This window comes from Pituophis catenifer, unplaced genomic scaffold, assembly GCF_029215685.1.
Source record: "Pituophis catenifer annectens isolate HBS135680 unplaced genomic scaffold, rPitCat1.0.hap2 SCAF_8, whole genome shotgun sequence".
Taxonomy (NCBI): Eukaryota; Metazoa; Chordata; class Lepidosauria; order Squamata; family Colubridae; genus Pituophis; species Pituophis catenifer.
Genome location: NW_027256888.1, coordinates 82,097,172 through 82,114,267, shown reverse-complemented (window position 1 = coordinate 82,114,267; position 17,096 = coordinate 82,097,172). Strand labels below are relative to the sequence as shown.

The window sequence follows — 17,096 nt, the reverse complement described above, 5'->3', positions numbered from 1 at the left end:
CTTCCTTATATGAGTTGCAAGCCTTAGGAAAGTACAGAGAACTTGCTAAATGTAACTATGAGCTTAATGACCTATGTGCTAGATAATTCCTGTAAAAAACATATTGCAAGAAGTGTCTACCGAAGGTAACAGATGGTGTAAGATAATACCCTACCCACCATATAGGAAATGTGTAGTAAGATAATCGATTACGAAAACTTCTCCTTTCTAATGTTATGTTTCGCTCTGGTATAGCTAGATAAAAGTAACGCCTCAGGCGGGGCTGAGGTTGCAAAGTGAATAAAAGTCACACCTTGGACGTAGTCCGGGGCTCAGAATTTGACATGTTAATGCTCTGAACCTTTGCTCAAATAAAACCTGTTTCTCCAACCCTTCGTGGTCTTGTGTCCTGAATTGGTAACAGGATTTGTTGCAACAAATAGCAATAGCCCTAAGCTTAAGACTTACCGTATTTTTCAGACTATAAGACACACCAAGATTTCAAAGGAAAAAAAAAACATTTTTGCCCTCCCCGGGCCCCAGGAGCACTCTGCAGGCCTCCCAAACCCATTTTTATGAAAAACAGGCCTGTTTTCCCACAAAAACGGGACGCGCGATGCAGGGCTTCGGAGGCCAAAAATGGCTGTCTTCGGTGTATAAGACGCACCAACATTTCCACCCTCTTTTAGAGGGGGGAAAATGTGTGTCTTATATTCCGAAAAGTACGGTATATACTGCTCCACAGTGTTTTACAGCCCTCTCTAAGCGATTTGCAGAGTCAGCCTCTTGCCCCCAATAATCTGGATCCTCATTTTACCGACTTCGGAAGAAGGCTGAATCAACCTTGAGCCGGTCAGGATCGAACTCCTGGCAGTTTGCAGAGTTAGCCTGCAATGCTGCATTCTAACCACTGTGCCACCACAGATACCGGTAGATAGACCCAGCAATCTGGGTCCTCATTTTACCGACCTTGGAAAGCTGGAAGGCTGAGTCAACCTTCAGCCGGTGAGAATCGAACTGCCAAATTGCAGTTTGCCTGCAGTACTGCATTCTGACCACTGCGCCACCATGGCTCATGTTTGCTATAAATCAGGGTTTCTCAATCTTCACCACTTTAAGATGGGTGGACTTCAACTCCCAGAATTCTGGGAGTTGAAGTCCACCCATCTTAAAATGGCCAAGGTTAAGAAACGCCACCATAGAGAAAATAAGGGCAAAGACTATGATAACCCTCCAGATGTAAACAATAACAGGTTTAATTTAAAAACAAAACAAAACAAAACAAAAAAAAAAGACACAGAAGAAATGCAGGCAAAAAATATAAAAGACTGTGCCATAAAACTCTTAATGGACTTCCAAGTCCGTAGTCAGCAAATAAACGTATAACTTTTCCCACTATAAATAATTTCGGGGTGTCGGTCTCTTTAGAAGAGACACACACCAGTCAAACTTACATCGGCTGTTGGAATCCTTTTCTAACTCGGGGTGCCAAGAAGACCAAGGAGAAGGGGTTCCTGGCCAGATTCCCTCATGGGAGTGGCCTAGACCCCAACCTCGGAGTGGGGCAGAAAAAACAATATGGAACACAACTCCAGGGAGTCCCTTCCGGAGCTGATGTCTCAGAAATAAGCTTCTAAATTATCAGGGTGTTAGGCACCAGGCCCAAATCCTGAACTTCAAAATGTCTTCCTGACACTACATAGATCCCTCAACCCCTTCCGCCCAATTCCTGGCCTCTCGCCACCTTGTGAACCAAGCCCACCAATGTCCTTCCGTCCTGGCAGCGTGGCAGAAGTTGCAGCCGTTGGGGGCCTCGGTGTAGGGCCCCTGCATCTGGGTCGCGGGAACTATCCCGCGGAGCTCACTGTCCCACGTGGCGAATCGGCCGAGGCAATTTGTCCCGCAGTGAATCGGCCGGGACAAAGCGACGATGGGGATCGACACGGAATGGGTAGACGAGGAGGGACAGCTGCGGTGGATCACCTGGGATGGGGACGGAAGCCAGCGTCGAGTGTTCGTGGCAAGGCGGCCGCAGCCAATTGTCCCATTCCAAGGCCAGATTAACAATAAAGACCAGAGACAAAGTGGTGTCCTTATGTCACAGACACAAAGCACGTGCGTCAATTGCGGTGCACAGAAAACAGAACGGAGAGAGAATCTCCGTGGTCAGTTCGTCTCCTACAATCTGGAAGAGCTGCTTTTCCTCGTCCTGGCAGGAGATGGTCTTCAGTGGCGATTAAAGGGGACTTTGCGTTTCCGATACGGTAAAGCGTCTCTCCGGTACGAGGGCTCTTGGCGCATGACAAAGGGAACGCCCGCATACGTCCTTTGTCGATGCCGCCTGGACCTCGGGATGATGTTCTCTGCGTTGTGGGAGGGGTAAGGCAGGAAGGGATCTGAGGGGCCCCACGGATGGCAATGAAAGTTGTCGAGGGCCATATCTACGGAGAAAGAAAAACGAGGAAGAAGCAGTAGTGAAAGTTCAGTGGTGAAATGTGAAATTTGTTACTACCGGTTCTGTGGGCGTGGCTTGGTGGTGGTGGGGTAATGTGACTGGGTAGGCGTGGCCAACTTTTTTTTTTTTTTTTACTTTTTTTTACTTTCAAAAGCATTTTTTCTACAACCTCTTCGGCCGAAGAGTTATTTGGGTTTTTTCCCGCGTAAAATTGGAAGTGTCTTGGCGACGTTTCGACAAAGTCTCATTCGTCATCTTCAGGCTGGTGTTTTCGGCTTCGGCACGAAAACCTCAGAAAATATATATGTATGTATGTATGTATGTATGTATGTATGTATGTATGTATGTCGGAGTAATGCGATTATTCTACTATTGAGTAGTAAATAGAAATGATAGAATAGAGAACTACAAAAGCAAAGTACGTAAGTCGATACGAAATGCTGTAAAATTACCATTAATTTTATGTAATGTTCAATACGTTATGCCTGACATGTTTTGTTTTTATATACAGGTGAAACTCGAAAAATTAGAATATCGTGCAAAAGTTCATTTATTCCAGTAATGCAACTTAAAAGGTGAAACTAATCTATGATGAAGGAGAGCCCCTCATGAGGTACCCGTATACTATGTATCTTAAAGGTTTTGCTTTTATATCATTTATACTGCACTTATACATGATTGCCCTTTCCCTTACATTTGTACCCTTATAAGGGAACTTGATATTTGTAACATTCTGTTGTAACCATTGTGACTGCAAGATGTTCCAAGGTAATATTGTGTAAGCCCTAGAGGACTTATTGGGGGGGCATGTAATACTTCTGCTTTTGTACTTTTCCATTTTTACTTCTGTATTTGTACTTTTCCAACTTACCCATCTGTATGTATGCATATTACATTATCCTAAGAGGAACTGAAAGTATGCTATGATCATGAACCTATAAAAGTTGCCTTAGAGCGTTGCTCGGGGCTCAGTATCTGTCAGGTTACTGCACTGGGCCTATTGCTAGCAATATTCAATAAAACCTGTTTTCTCTGGATCTCTGTGGTCTTGTCTCCTGATTAATTTGGGATTAGTATATCCCGCTTCAATGAGATAGACTCATTACATGCAAAGCGAGATAGTTCAAGCCTTAATTTGTCATACTTTTGATGATTATGGCTTACAGCTCATGAAAACCCCAAATTCACAATCTCGGAATATTAGAATATTGTGAAAAGGTTCCATATTCTAGGCTCAAAGTGTCCCACTCTGATCAGCTAAGTAAGCCATAACACCTGCAAAGGGTTCCTGAGCCTTTAAATGGTCTCTCAGTCTGGTTCAGTAGGAGTCACAATCATGGGAAAGACTGCTGACCTGACAGTTGTGCAGAAAACCATCATTGACACCCTCCATAAGGAGGGAAAGCCTCAAAAGGTAATTGCAAAAGAAGTTGGATGTTCCCAAAGTGCTGTATCAAAGCACATTAATAGTAAGTTATGTGGAAGGGAAAAGTGTGGAAGAAAAAGGTGCACAAGCAGCAGGGATGACCGCAGCCTGGAGAGGATTGTCAGGAAAAGGCCCTTCAAAAGTGTTGGGGACTTTCACAAGGAGTGGACAGAGGCTGGAGTCAGTGCATCAAGAGCCACCACACACAGACGGATCCTGGACATGGGCTTCAAATGTCGTATTCCTCTTGTCAAGCCGCTCCTGAACAACAAACAACGTCAGAAGCGTCTTACCTGGGCTAAAGACAAAAAGAACTGGTCTGTTGCTCAGTGGTCCAAAGTCCTCTTTTCTGATGAGAGCAACTTTTGCATCTCATTTGGAAACCAAGGACCCAGAGTCTGGAGGAAGAATGGAGAGGCACATGCTGGTTCAATGACCGTGGGATTACTGTGCTGGATTGGCCAGCAAACTCGCGTGACCTGAACCCCATAGAGAAGCTATGGGGCATTGCCAAGAGAAAGATGAGAGACAGGAGACCGAACAATGCAGAAGAGCTGAAGGCCGCTATTGAAGCATCCTGGTCTTCCATAACACCTCAGCAGTGCCACAGGCTGATAGCATCCATGCCACGCTGCATTGAGGCAGTGATTGATGCAAACGGGGCCCAAACTGAGTACATATGCATGCGTATACTTTTCAGAGGTCCGATATTGTTCTACAGTATGTACAATCCTTGTTTTATTGATTTCATGTAATATTCTAATTTTCCGAGATGGTGAATTTGGGGTTTTCATGAGCTGTAAGCCATAATCATCACAATTATAACAAATCAAGGCTTGAACTCTCTCGCTTTGCATGGAAGGAGTCGATCTCATAGATTAGTTTCACCTTTTAAGTTGCATTACTGAAATAAATGAACTTTTATTTTATTGTTGACTCAGCCTTCCATCCTTCCGAGGTAGGTAAAATGAGGAACCCGATTGTGGGGGCAATAAGCTGACTTTGTATAAAAAAGAACACCGCATAGGGGGTGGGGGCAAAAGCCCTACTAAGCAGGTATATACAAAAGTATGAAGGCTATTACTTAACGCATTGTAAGCCGCCCTGAGTCTCCGGAGAAGGGCGGCGTATAAATCGAACCAATAAATTAGTAAATAAATAAATATTCTAATTTTTCGAGTTTCACCTGTATGTGTGATTGTTCTTTGTGTTGTTTTTAAAGACAAACTGTTTAATAAAAATTATTTTTTTTAAAAAAAAGCCTCTGAGGATCACACGCTTCAGCTGGGAATGTGGTGTGGGGGGGAGGGATTTTTGCTACCGGTTCTCCGAACCACCCACCACCATCGCTACCGGATCGGGTGATCCTGTCCAACCTGGGAGCATTTCACCCCTGAGAAGGTTTCCCTGCTATGCATCCTCTAACAGGCAGCCAGTTTTGGCCATCGAAAGAGAGATCTTCACACAACCCACCTATAACTTAATTAACTCATTTTAGGCTTCGTGCAATGCTTTGGAGCAGGGGTCTCCAACCTTGGCAACTTTAAGACTTGTGGACTTCAACTCCCAAAGTTCCTCAGCCAGCAACCTTGGCAACTTTAAGACTTGTGGACTTCAACTCCCAGAGTTCCTCAGCCAGCTTTGCTGGCTGAGGAACTCTGGGAGTTGAAGTCCACAAGTCTTAAAGTTGCCAAGGTTGGAGGCCCCTGCTCTGGAGCACAAATGAACTATCACAGGGAATAATCATGATTTCTGACCTTCCTTGACAGCTTCCCACAACGAAAATCAACGTACAAACTGGGAAAAAGTCAGATGTAGCAATCACGTGAATTCTTCGCTTGATCACCCAAGCTGTTTCGCTTAACGATGGTAATGGGGACTGCCAGAACTGCTGACATTCTTTACCACCACATGGCTTAGTGATGGAAATTCCAGTCCCAATTACTGTCATTAAGTGAGTTCTTCCCCAGTCTCACTTCCCCCAGAAGTGCCACTGGATTCCTTTGTAAACTATGCCATGCCCTGGTTCTGGTTAAGCTAGCAACTGCTAATTTGAGATCAATATTAAGTGAGAGAAAGAGGGAGAGGAGAAAAAGAAGGGAGGGAGAAAGGGGGAGAGAGGGACAGAGAGAGAGAGGTTGAAGAGAGACAGGAAGCGGGAGGGAGAGAGAGAGGGAGAGAGAGAAGAGAGTGAGGGAGGGAGGGAGAGGGTGAAAGAGGGAAAGGAGACGGGGAGAGGGAGAGAAAAGAGGGAGGGAGGGGAAGAGAGGGAGAAAGAGGAAGGGACAAAGAGGAAAAGAGGTAGCGAGAGACGGGGAGAAAGACGGGGAAGGAGAGAAGGAAGAAGGAGAGAGGAGGAGGAGAGGAGGGGGAAGGGAGAGAGGGAAGGAGGGAGGAGAAAGGGAAAGGGGGAGAGAGAGGAAGGGAGGGGGAGAGAGAGAAAAAAAGATGGGGAGAGAGAGAGAGAGGAAGGGAGAGTAATAGTAGGAGGGAGAGGGAGAAAGAGAGGGGAGAGATGAAGAGGGAAGGGAGAGAAAGAGGGAGAGAGGGGAAGAGAGGGAGAAAGACGAAGGGACAAAGAGGAAAAGAGGTAGCGAGAGACGGGGAAGGAGAGAAGGAAGAAGGAGAGAGGAGGAGGAGAGGAGGGGGAAGGGAGAGAGGGAAGGAGGGAGGAGAAAGGGAAAGGGGGAGAGAGAGGAAGGGAGGGAGAGAGAGAGAGAAAAAGATGGGGAGAGAGAGAGAGAGAGGAAGGGAGAGTAATAGTAGGAGGGAGAGGGAGAAAGAGAGGGGAGAGATGAAGAGGGAAGGGAGAGAAAGAGGGAGGGAGGGGAAGAGAGGGAGAAAGACGAAGGGACAAAGAGGAAAAGAGGTAGAGAGAGACGGGGAAGGAGAGAAGGAAGAAGGAGAGAGGGGGAGGAGAGGGAGAGAAAGAGGGAGGGAGGGGAAGAGAGGGAGAAAGACGAAGGGACAAAGAGGAAAAGAGGTAGAGAGAGACGGGGAAGGAGAGAAGGAAGAAGGAGAGAGGGGGGAGGAGAGAGCACAAACATCTGCACATAAGCACTGACCTCTGAACAGGTTGTCTGGGCGAAAGGAGAGGCCTCCGGACTCCTCAAAGCTGGTAAATCCTGAGCAAGGCGTCGGTGGCCCCACATCGTTGGGAACCAGTAAACAGTCGTCGTAGAAATTGGGGTGCTCTGGGTAACACCTGTCGTCTTCATAACGGTCAGCAAAGGTGACTTGACCTGCAGGATCAAGGGAGGACCATTCTGGGCTCCTCCGTATCAGGGACGCCCGCAAGGTGTGACCCCCCCCCCCCAAAAGATCAAGATGGCGGCCACAGCGATGCCAGCGAGAGCCCATCTCTCATGTTGAGCGTGACGTCCATCGGAAATGGAAGGAGCTCCAATTGCTCCACTGTGGCTGCCATCTTGACTTTTTTGACCACGTCCTGCCCACATGTCTGCTGGGCGCCGGCCTCCCCATGCTTAGAAGCCAGGCCAGAAGTGCCCCAGTAGCTGGATGGTGACCTCCAGCCTGCTACAACCCCACCGCATGGCCTCCTCCCAGGACTCTCCAGCCCCAGATACTTGCGTTCTTTGGAGAGCCATCCGGTTGTTGGTGTGGGACGTTCCAGGAAGCCATCGGTGTCTTCATAGTCCCTTCTGCAACTTTTGCCGTGTCCTATAATGTTCTTGGGGGCAGCCAGGAGCCCGATGGCCTTTCTTTCTTCTGAAGGAGAAGGAGGACTATTCACTGACTCTGCTTTATTTGAACACAGATTCACCCGTCTCGGATTTCATTTAACTTCAGAATAAATTGATTTAATAGCTGAACAGCTGCTGTAACGACAACGACTGTGGGGTCCTTGGTCCAAGCCCTCTGAGCTGGGTTGTTTCCTTGGAGACGTTTCATGGCCCAACTAGGTAACATCATCAGCGCTAGAAGGGAGTGGGGTTTGCAGGGAGGAGGAGGAGGAAGAGAAGGAGAAGGAGAAAGAGGAAGAGGAGGAGGAGGACAATGACAACGATTGTGGGGACCTTGGTGCTCTCTGAGCTGGGTTGTTTTTTTGCAGACGTTTCATGGCCCAACTAGGTAACATCAGTGCTAGAAGTGAGTAGTGTTCGCAGAATGGAGGAGGAGGAAAAGGAGGAGAAGGAGAAGGAGAAGAAGGAGATGGAGAAGCAGAAGAAGGAGAAGGAGAAGGAGAAGGAGGAGAAAGAGAAGGAGAAGGAGAAAGAGATGGAGATGGAGAAGAAGGAGATGGAGAAGCAGAAGGAGAAGGAGAAGGAGAAGGAGAAGGAGAAGGAGAAGGAGGAGAAAGAGAAGGAGAAGGAGATGGAGATGGAGAAGGAGAAGAAGGAGATGGAGAAGCAGAAGAAGGAGAAGGAGAAGGAGAAGGAGAAGGAGAAGAAGGAGATGGAGAAGGAGAAGAAGGAGATGGAGAAGCAGAAGAAGGAGAAGGAGAAGGAGAAGGAGAAGGAGAAGGAGGAGAAAGAGAAGGAGAAGGAGAAGGAGAAGGAGGAGAAAGAGAAGGAGAAGGAGATGGAGATGGAGAAGGAGAAGAAGGAGATGGAGAAGCAGAAGAAGGAGAAGGAGAAGGAGAAGGAGAAGGAGGAAAAAGAGAAGGAGAAGGAGAAAGAGATGGAGATGGAGAAGAAGGAGATGGAGAAGCAGAAGGAGAAGGAGAAGGAGAAGGAGAAGGAGAAGGAGGAGAAAGAGAAGGAGATGGAGATGGAGAAGGAGAAGAAGGAGATGGAGAAGCAGAAGAAGGAGAAGGAGAAGGAGGAGAAAGAGAAGGAGAAGGAGAAAGAGATGGAGATGGAGATGGAGAAGAAGGAGATGGAGAAGCAGAAGAAGGAGAAGGAGAAGGAGGAGAAAGAGAAGGAGAAGGAGAAAGAGATGGAGATGGAGAAGAAGGAGATGGAGAAGCAGAAGGAGAAGGAGAAGGAGAAGGAGAAGGAGAAGGAGGAGAAAGAGAAGGAGAAGGAGATGGAGATGGAGAAGGAGAAGAAGGAGATGGAGAAGCAGGAGAAGGAGAAGGAGAAGGAGAAGGAGAAGAAGGAGATGGAGAAGGAGAAGAAGGAGATGGAGAAGCAGAAGAAGGAGAAGGAGAAGGAGAAGGAGAAGGAGAAGGAGAAGGAGAAGGAGAAGGAGGAGAAAGAGAAGGAGAAGGAGATGGAGATGGAGAAGGAGAAGAAGGAGATGGAGAAGCAGAAGAAGGAGAAGGAGAAGGAGAAGGAGAAGGAGGAGAAAGAGAAGGAGAAGGAGAAAGAGATGGAGATGGAGAAGAAGGAGATGGAGAAGCAGAAGGAGAAGGAGAAGGAGAAGGAGGAGAAAGAGAAGGAGATGGAGATGGAGAAGGAGAAGAAGGAGATGGAGAAGCAGAAGAAGGAGAAGGAGAAGGAGAAGGAGGAGAAAGAGAAGGAGAAGGAGAAAGAGATGGAGATGGAGAAGAAGGAGATGGAGAAGCAGAAGGAGAAGGAGAAGGAGAAGGAGAAGGAGAAGGAGAAGGAGAAGGAGAAGGAGAAGGAGGAGAAAGAGAAGGAGATGGAGATGGAGAAGGAGAAGAAGGAGATGGAGAAGCAGAAGAAGGAGAAGGAGATGGAGAAGGAGAAGGAGAAGAAGGAGATGGAGAAGGAGAAGAAGGAGATGGAGAAGCAGAAGAAGGAGAAGGAGATGGAGAAGGAGAAGGAGAAGAAGGAGATGGAGAAGGAGAAGAAGGAGATGGAGAAGCAGAAGAAGGAGAAGGAGAAGGAGGAGAAAGAGAAGGAGAAGGAGAAGGAGAAGGAGATGGAGATGGAGAAGAAGGAGATGGAGAAGCAGAAGGAGAAGGAGAAGGAGGAGGAGAAGGAGAAGGAGAAGGAGAAGGAGGAGAAAGAGAAGGAGATGGAGATGGAGAAGGAGAAGAAGGAGATGGAGAAGCAGAAGAAGGAGAAGGAGATGGAGAAGGAGAAGGAGAAGAAGGAGATGGAGAAGCAGAAGAAGGAGAAGAAGGAGATGGAGAAGCAGAAGAAGGAGAAGGAGAAGGAGAAGAAGGAGGAGAAGGAGAAAGAAGGAGAAGAAGGAGGAGAAGGAGAAGGAGAAGAAGGAGATGGAGAAGTAGAAGAAGGAGTAGGAGAAGGAGAAGGAGAAGAAGGAGGAGAAGGAGAAAGAGAAGGAGAAGAAGGAGGAGAAGGAGGAGAAGGAGAAGGAGAAGGAGAAGAAGGAGAAGAAGGAGAAGCAGAAGGAGGAGAAGGAGAAGCAGAAGGAGGAGAAGGAGAAGGAGAAAGAGAAGGAGAAAGAGAAGGAGAAGGAGAAGGAGGAGGAGGAGGAGGAGAATGATGATTGTGTTGTCCTTGGTGTTCTCTGAGCTGGGTTGTTTCCTTGGAGACGTTTCATGGCCCAACTAGGTAACATCATCAGTGCTAGAAGGGAGTGGGGTTTGCAGAAAAGAGGAGGAGGAGGAGGAGGAGAAAGACAACTGTGTTGTCCTTGGTGTTCTTTGAGCTTGGTCGTTTTCATGCAGACGTTTCATTACCAAGCTAGTTAACATCATCCATGTTACCACAGTACCATGATGGTGAACCTATGGCACGCATACCGAAAGTGGCACGCAAAGCCACCTCTCCGGGCTACGCGAGCCCTTGTGCGTTGCTCTTCCGGGTTTCCGTTGCGCCGGCCAGCTGGTCTTCACGCACGCGGGAGTGACCGAAACCCGAAACGCAGCTGCCTGGTGCGCACGTGCGTGCCGGGAAGATGAACTTCTGGTTTCCTGCAGGCGCACTTGGCCAGCTGGTTTGCGTGTGTGCATGCGTGTGCCAGAAACCGGAAGATCAAAAAAACCCTTCTGGAGACCAGAGGTTCTCCCTCGCTTGATCATGATTTCTGGAAACCAAAGGAACGGTCGCTGGGTGTCCTTCTCTACTCACCCCCGCTAGGATTCTTCTCTGGGATCACCACCCCCCAGGCGTCGGCCAGATGGGTCAGGAGAAGTTTGGTGATCCGGCGATGCACCACGTTGTTCCAATGGATGCCGTCCTTGCCGCGGTTCCCCACGTCGAAGCGGAAGTGGAAGTGGAGGTCCACCACGTCAAAAAGATGGAGGGCAGCCAGCGTGGCCCCGTAGAAGTTGCCCTCGATGATGTCCCGGCGGAGAGTCTGGCTCAGGTGCTGCAGCTGGGAGACAGCAGAAAATCACGGGCAAAACGTCCTCGGCTCGGCAAGCAGACGGGGTTGGACCGGGGGTGAAATGCTCCCGGTTCAGACCGGATCGCCCAATCCAGTAGCGATGGAGGCGGGTGGTTCGGAGAACCGGTAGCAAAAATCCCTGCCCCACCCCTCCATGCCCAGCTGAGCCGCGCAATCATCAGAGGCTTTTTTTTTATTTTTAAAAGCATTTTTTCTACAACCTCTGCGGCCGAAAAAATGCTTTTAAAAGTAAAAAAAAAAAAAAAAGCCTCTGACGATCGGGCGGCTCAGCTGGGATCGTCAGAGGCTTTTTTTTAAAAAAAGGAAGCCTCTGCCGATCAAGCAAGTCAGCTGGAATCATCAGAGGCTTTTAAAAAAAAAAGAAAGAAAGCCTCTGCCAATCAGGCAAGTCAGCTGGGATTGTCAGAGGCTTTTTAAAAAAAAAGAAAGAAAGCCTCTGCCAATCAGGCAAGTCAGCTGGGATCGTCAGAGGCTTTTTAAAAAAAAAAAAGAAAGCCTCTGCCGATCAGGCAAGTCAGCTGGGATCATCAGAGGCTTTTAAAAAAAGAAAAAAGAAAGCCTCTGCCGATCAGGCAAGTCAGCTGGGATCGTCAGAGGCTTTTAAAAAAAAGAAAAAAGAAAGCCTCTGCCGATCAGGCAAGTCAGCTGGGATCGTCAGAGGCTTTTAAAAAAAAGAAAAAAAAAAAGCCTCTGCCGATCAGGCAAGTCAGCTGGGATCGTCAGAGGCTTTTAAAAAAAAGAAAAAAGAAAGCCTCTGCCGATCAGGCAAGTCAGCTGGGATCGTCAGAGGCTTAAAAAAAAAGAAAAAAGAAAGCCTCTGCCGATCAGGCAAGTCAGCTGGGATTGTCAGAGGCTTTAAAAGCATTTTTTTTACAACTTCTTCAGCCGAAGAGGTTGTAGAAAAAATGGTTTTAAAAGTTTTTTTTAAAAAAAGTTGGCCACGCCCACTCAGTCATATTACCCCCCCACCAAGCCACGCCCACAGAACCGGTAGTAACAAATTTTTACATTTCACGACTGGGTTGGACTAGAGGATCTCCAAGGTCCCTTCCCCGGCTCTATTATGCTATGCTCTGAGTTTTAAGAATCCAACGTCATAAATCAAACGTTGTCACTATTAACTCCTCAACTCTGTGCAATAACCAGATCTGAAGGACTAGGGATGACATGATGACAATTTTCCAGTATTTGAGGGGCTGCCCCAAAGAAGAGGGGGTCAAGCTATTCTCCAAAGCCCCTGAAGGCAGGACAAGAAGCCACGGATGGAAACTCATCAAGGAGAGAAGCAACTTAGAACTAAGGAGAAATTTCCTGACAGTGAGAACGATTAATCAGTGGAACAACTTGCCTCCAGAAGTTGTGGATGCTCCAACACTGGAGGTTTTTAAGAAGAGGTTGGACAACCATTTGTCTGAAGTGGTGTAGGGTTTCTTGCCTAGGAAGGGGGTTGGACTAGAAGACCTCCAAGGTCCCTTCCGACTCTGTTATTCTGTTAAAACCCCCAAAAAGGCACACGGTGAGTCTTCCAAGCAGATATTTCTTTAACGTCCCTCACCCAGAGGCCGAATCAAGCCAAACTAAAGCGAACGACAGTACTTGCGTCTTTCAAGAGATACAGGTGGTCCTCGACTTACGACAGTTCGTTTAGGGACCAATGTTACGACGGCACTGAAAAAAGTGGCTTCGGGCCAATTTTCACCCTTGCAACCTGTTAGCTTTAAGACTGCTGTATTGCTGTATTTTTTTTTTTTGTTTTTTAATTTGATTTATATGCCGCCCTTCTCCGGAGACTCAGGGCGGCTTACAATGCGCTAAGCAATAGCCTTCATCCTTTTTGTATATTTATACAAAGTCAGCTTATTGCCCCCACAATCTGGGTCCTCAATTTACCTACCTTAGAAAGGATGGAAGGCTGAGTCAACCTTGAGCCTGGCGAGCTTCGAACCTGCAGTAATTGCAGGCAGCTGGTCTTAATAACAGGGTGCTTTAGACCACTGTACTATGAATGCTCTTACTGCGTATTGCCTCATACTGTGTCCTGATTGGTTAGCTCTGTAGCCAATGTCCTTAAGAAGGAGCTAGAAACCTGGTTTGTTTCTCTTTACGGCTCTTTGATGCTCTTTGCTGTTTGCTGTGCGCTATTTACTGCTCTTTGCTGTGTTTGCTACTGTTGCAACTGTTTATTGTGTATGACTACAACGACTGGTAAGAAGACTTTTGTTATTGGATTATCCCTGGACTATTGTTTTACTATCTACTGCTTTATCTGTGTATAACCTGAACTGTTTATTGGATTTGTGCCTTATTCCTATTTCCTGAAAGTAAACACAACCCAGCGTATCTGTGGGTTGGCTGTGTTATTTCCTAACTACTCTCAATCGCTTTCATGTCCATACCCTTGCTACTCAAGAGTTGCTCTGCGAATTCCTTAACACAACCGTTGCAGCTTTCCGTCAATGGTCACGATCACGATTCAGAAGCCCGGCAAGTGATTCATACTTATGACGGTTGCGGAGTCCCGGGGGTCAGGGCAGGGATCCTCTTTCGCGACCTTCTGACGAGCCAAGTCAATGGGGAAGCCAAGATTCACTTAACAACCAGGTTACTAACCATTGCAGAAGGAGCCACTGGAACAAACCATGATCCTAGAAAAAAACACCCCCCCGTCCAAATGATGATATCCACCATTCAGACAACACCTCGAAGACAAGAACCAGACTGAGGGATTTATCTACTCCTACCTCTGGTATGAGGAAGCCACCTTTGATCCTGGGGCCTAAAGGCATAGTCATGTTCCAGATGACCAAACAGGAAGGTGAGAGTTCAGCGTCCAACTTGTTGAAGGCTACCTCCAAGTTCTTGCGGTATTCCATCATGGAAGACGAGCCGTATCTGCTCAGGTAGAAAGAAACCAAAAAAACAAACAAACCAGGATCTGTTGAGTTCCAAGGGACTCCAACATTTACACCTCTCTATAAATAAACTTTGCTCTAGAAAGTACCGTTCTATGTAGACTTAGTAAGGCCACACTTGGAATGCTCCATCCAGTTTTGCTGGCCACGTTATAAAAAAGATGTGGAGACTCTAGAAAGAATGCAGGGAAGAAGAACGAATAGAATAGAATAGAATAGAATAGAATAGAATAGAATAGAATAGAATAGAATAGAATAGAATAGAATAGAATAGAATATCTGGAATGGAGAAGAGAAGAGAAGAGAAGAGAAGAGAAGAGAAGAGAAGAGAAGAGAAGAGAAGAGAAGAGAAGAGAATATTGGAATGTAGAATAGAATAGAATAGAATAGAATAGAATAGAATAGAATAGAATAGAATAGAATAGAATAGAATAGAATAGAATAGAATAGAATAGAATAGAATAGAAAATAGAATTCTTTATTGGCCAAGTATGATTGGACACCAAGGAATTTGTCTTTGGTGCATACGCTCTCAGTGTACATAGAAGAAAAGCTACGTTCATCAAGAATCATAAGGTACAACACTTAATGATAGTCATAGGGTACAAATAATACAAGCAACAAAATTACAGTCATACAGTCATAAGTGGGAGGAGATGGGTGGTAGGAATGATGAGAAGATTAATAGTAGTGCAGACTTAGTAAAGAATAGAATAGAATAGAATAGAATAGAATAGAATAGAATAGAATAGAATAGAATAGAATAGAATAGAATAGAATAGAATAGAATAGAATAGAATAGAAAATAGAATTCTTTATTGGCCAAGTGTGATTGGACACACAAGGAATTTGTCTTGGTGCAAATGCTCTCAGTGTACATAAAAAGACAAGATATATTCCTCAACAATCATAAGGTACAACACTTAATGATAGTCATAGGGTACAAATAAGCAATCAGGAAACAATATCAATATAAATCATAAGGATCCCAGCAACAAGGTTACAGTCATACAGTCATAAGTGGGAGGAGATGGGTGGTGGGAACGGTGAGAAGATTAATAGTAGTGCAGACTAAGTGAATAGTTTGACAGTGTTGAGGGAATTATTTGTTTAGCAGAGTGATGGCGTTTGGGGAAAAACTGTCCTTGTGTCTAGTTGTTCTGATGTGCAGTGCTCTATAGCGTCGTTTTGAGGGTAGGCGTTGAAACAATTTATGTCCAGGATGCGAGGGGTTACAGTAAAGTTACAGTAGTGGCCAAAATTGTGGAAACCTTTTGGGAAAAGTGTATTTTTGGGTTTTGATGGCTAATAACACCACTTCTTCTTTTTTTGGAGTTTCGAGAGAATCCTATTCCACTGCTGGAATGGCCTGGGAAGAGCCCAGACCTTCACCCAATGGAAAATCTATGGAGCCGACTAAAGAAACTGGTTAGTCAGAAACGACCCAGCAATAAAACCCAGTTAATAGAAGCAACCATTCCATCTTGGTTTCACATTATTATTAACAGCTGCAGAACTGAAAGACAAGGCCAGGTGAAGAATTCTGAAGAGTTGAAGTCCACAAATCATAAAGTCGCCAACGTTGGAAACCCGTGTCCTACAGCAGCAGTCACCAACTGGTGGTCCGTGGACCACTGATGGTCCACGAGAAAATTTTGGTGGTCTGCAGAAAAATTATTTGCATTTTTTATATTGCACTAAATCAGGGGTCCTCAAACTACGGCCCCTGGGACAGATACGTGCAATGAACGTTTGTGTTGCTGCAGAGAGTCTCCCCCTTTGGGGTCTTCTTGTGTGGGTCGGAGGGGGGCAGGAATTCAGACTCGGGGTCTGCTTTGGCCTCCTGGTGTGGGGCTTTGGGCGAAGGCTGGAGGGAAGCACCGCTGGTGGCAAAGAGCCGGAGGGCCTCGTTCCAGTGGGACAGCATCATGGCATGGAACTGGATGACCATCTCATCCCGCTGAGCCTCCAGGCGCCGGTATCTGGCCTTGCACTCCCGCAGGTCTTCCCTCTGCTTGGAAAGCCTATGTTCCTAGTCCTCAGTGAGTTGCTTCTGCCGAGACTCCTTCTCGGTCCGATCCAATTTGAACTGAGCTGTTCTGCCAACTTTTTCTCGTGGTGGCTGCTTAGCTCCAACAACTGTTTTCTCTTGGGGCCCTAAGGAGCCCGGGTGGGCAGGCGAGGAGGGGCTGGGAAGGGAGGGTCGAGTAGAGGCGAATGGCATCGAGTTGGCCACGCCCACCCAGTCACATGACTACCAAGCCACACCCACCCAGACGGTCATTAGGCAGATTGTATTAGTGGTCCGCGGGATTTAAAATTATGAATTTAGTGGCCCCCACTAAAGGCCTTTGAAACACCGAGAGCCCTCAGAATATCATCAAATGGTTTTGACACCTACGCAACACACAACTTACACTACCTGGAAACATCCCAAACGCAAGAATTGAGGATCAAAACATCTGGCTGCGGGCCGGCCCGGAAATCACTCAGGATGCTTTCAAAATATTCCGAGTAGATCCGAGTCAGGAAGTAGAAGCGGACAAGGTGGTAACGGGTGCGATATTGGCGCACTTCCCGATAACGGATTCCGTTGTGTAGGCCGTCCAGCACGCCACCTTCAATTAAGTGGTCGTTTTCAAAACTGAATTCCCCCTGGAGAAAGAAAGAAGGACAGAAATTATACAGTCCTCAATTTACGACCCACAATTCAGCCCCCCCCAATTTCTGTTTATTAAGTCAGACATTTGTTCGGTGAAATTTTGTCCTGTTTTACGACCTTTCTGGCCATGGCTGTTAAGTGAATCACTGCTGTCGCGGAGTTGTAAAGTGAATCCGGTTTTCCCGTAGTCGGAAGGTCTCAAAAGGGCATCGCGTGACCCCGGGAACACTACGATTCTGACTCGTTTTACGACTTTTCCTGCCACAGTTGTTCCCTGCGGGTCGTTAAATGAATCCGGCTTCCCAAATTGATTTGGCTTGTCAGATGGTCGCAAAAGGGGATCATGTGACCCCGGGGACGCCGCGACCATCATGAAGATGAGTCGGTTGCCAAGCGTCCTAATTTTGATCACGTGATCCTGGGGATGCTGCAACAGTCGTAAGTGTGAAAAACGGTCGTAAAGTCCCTTTTTTT

The 17,096-nt window shown here is 46.7% G+C and overlaps 1 protein-coding gene across 1 annotated transcript in view; it reads right to left on the bottom strand.

Annotated features, from left to right (window-relative positions):
* Positions 1-2,205: 2,205 nt before the first annotated feature.
* PCED1A (PC-esterase domain containing 1A) overlaps positions 2,206-17,096 on the bottom strand; it is a 20,288-nt gene continuing 5,397 nt past the window's right edge. The window contains exons 3-8 of the mRNA XM_070948821.1: positions 16,383-16,615; positions 13,790-13,940; positions 10,769-11,015; positions 7,452-7,589; positions 6,926-7,102; positions 2,206-2,420 (exon numbers count right to left, since the gene is read on the bottom strand). Of these exons, the coding sequence (XP_070804922.1) occupies positions 2,206-2,420; positions 6,926-7,102; positions 7,452-7,589; positions 10,769-11,015; positions 13,790-13,940; positions 16,383-16,615 (1,161 nt within the window). The remainder of the gene's footprint in view (positions 2,421-6,925; positions 7,103-7,451; positions 7,590-10,768; positions 11,016-13,789; positions 13,941-16,382; positions 16,616-17,096) is intronic.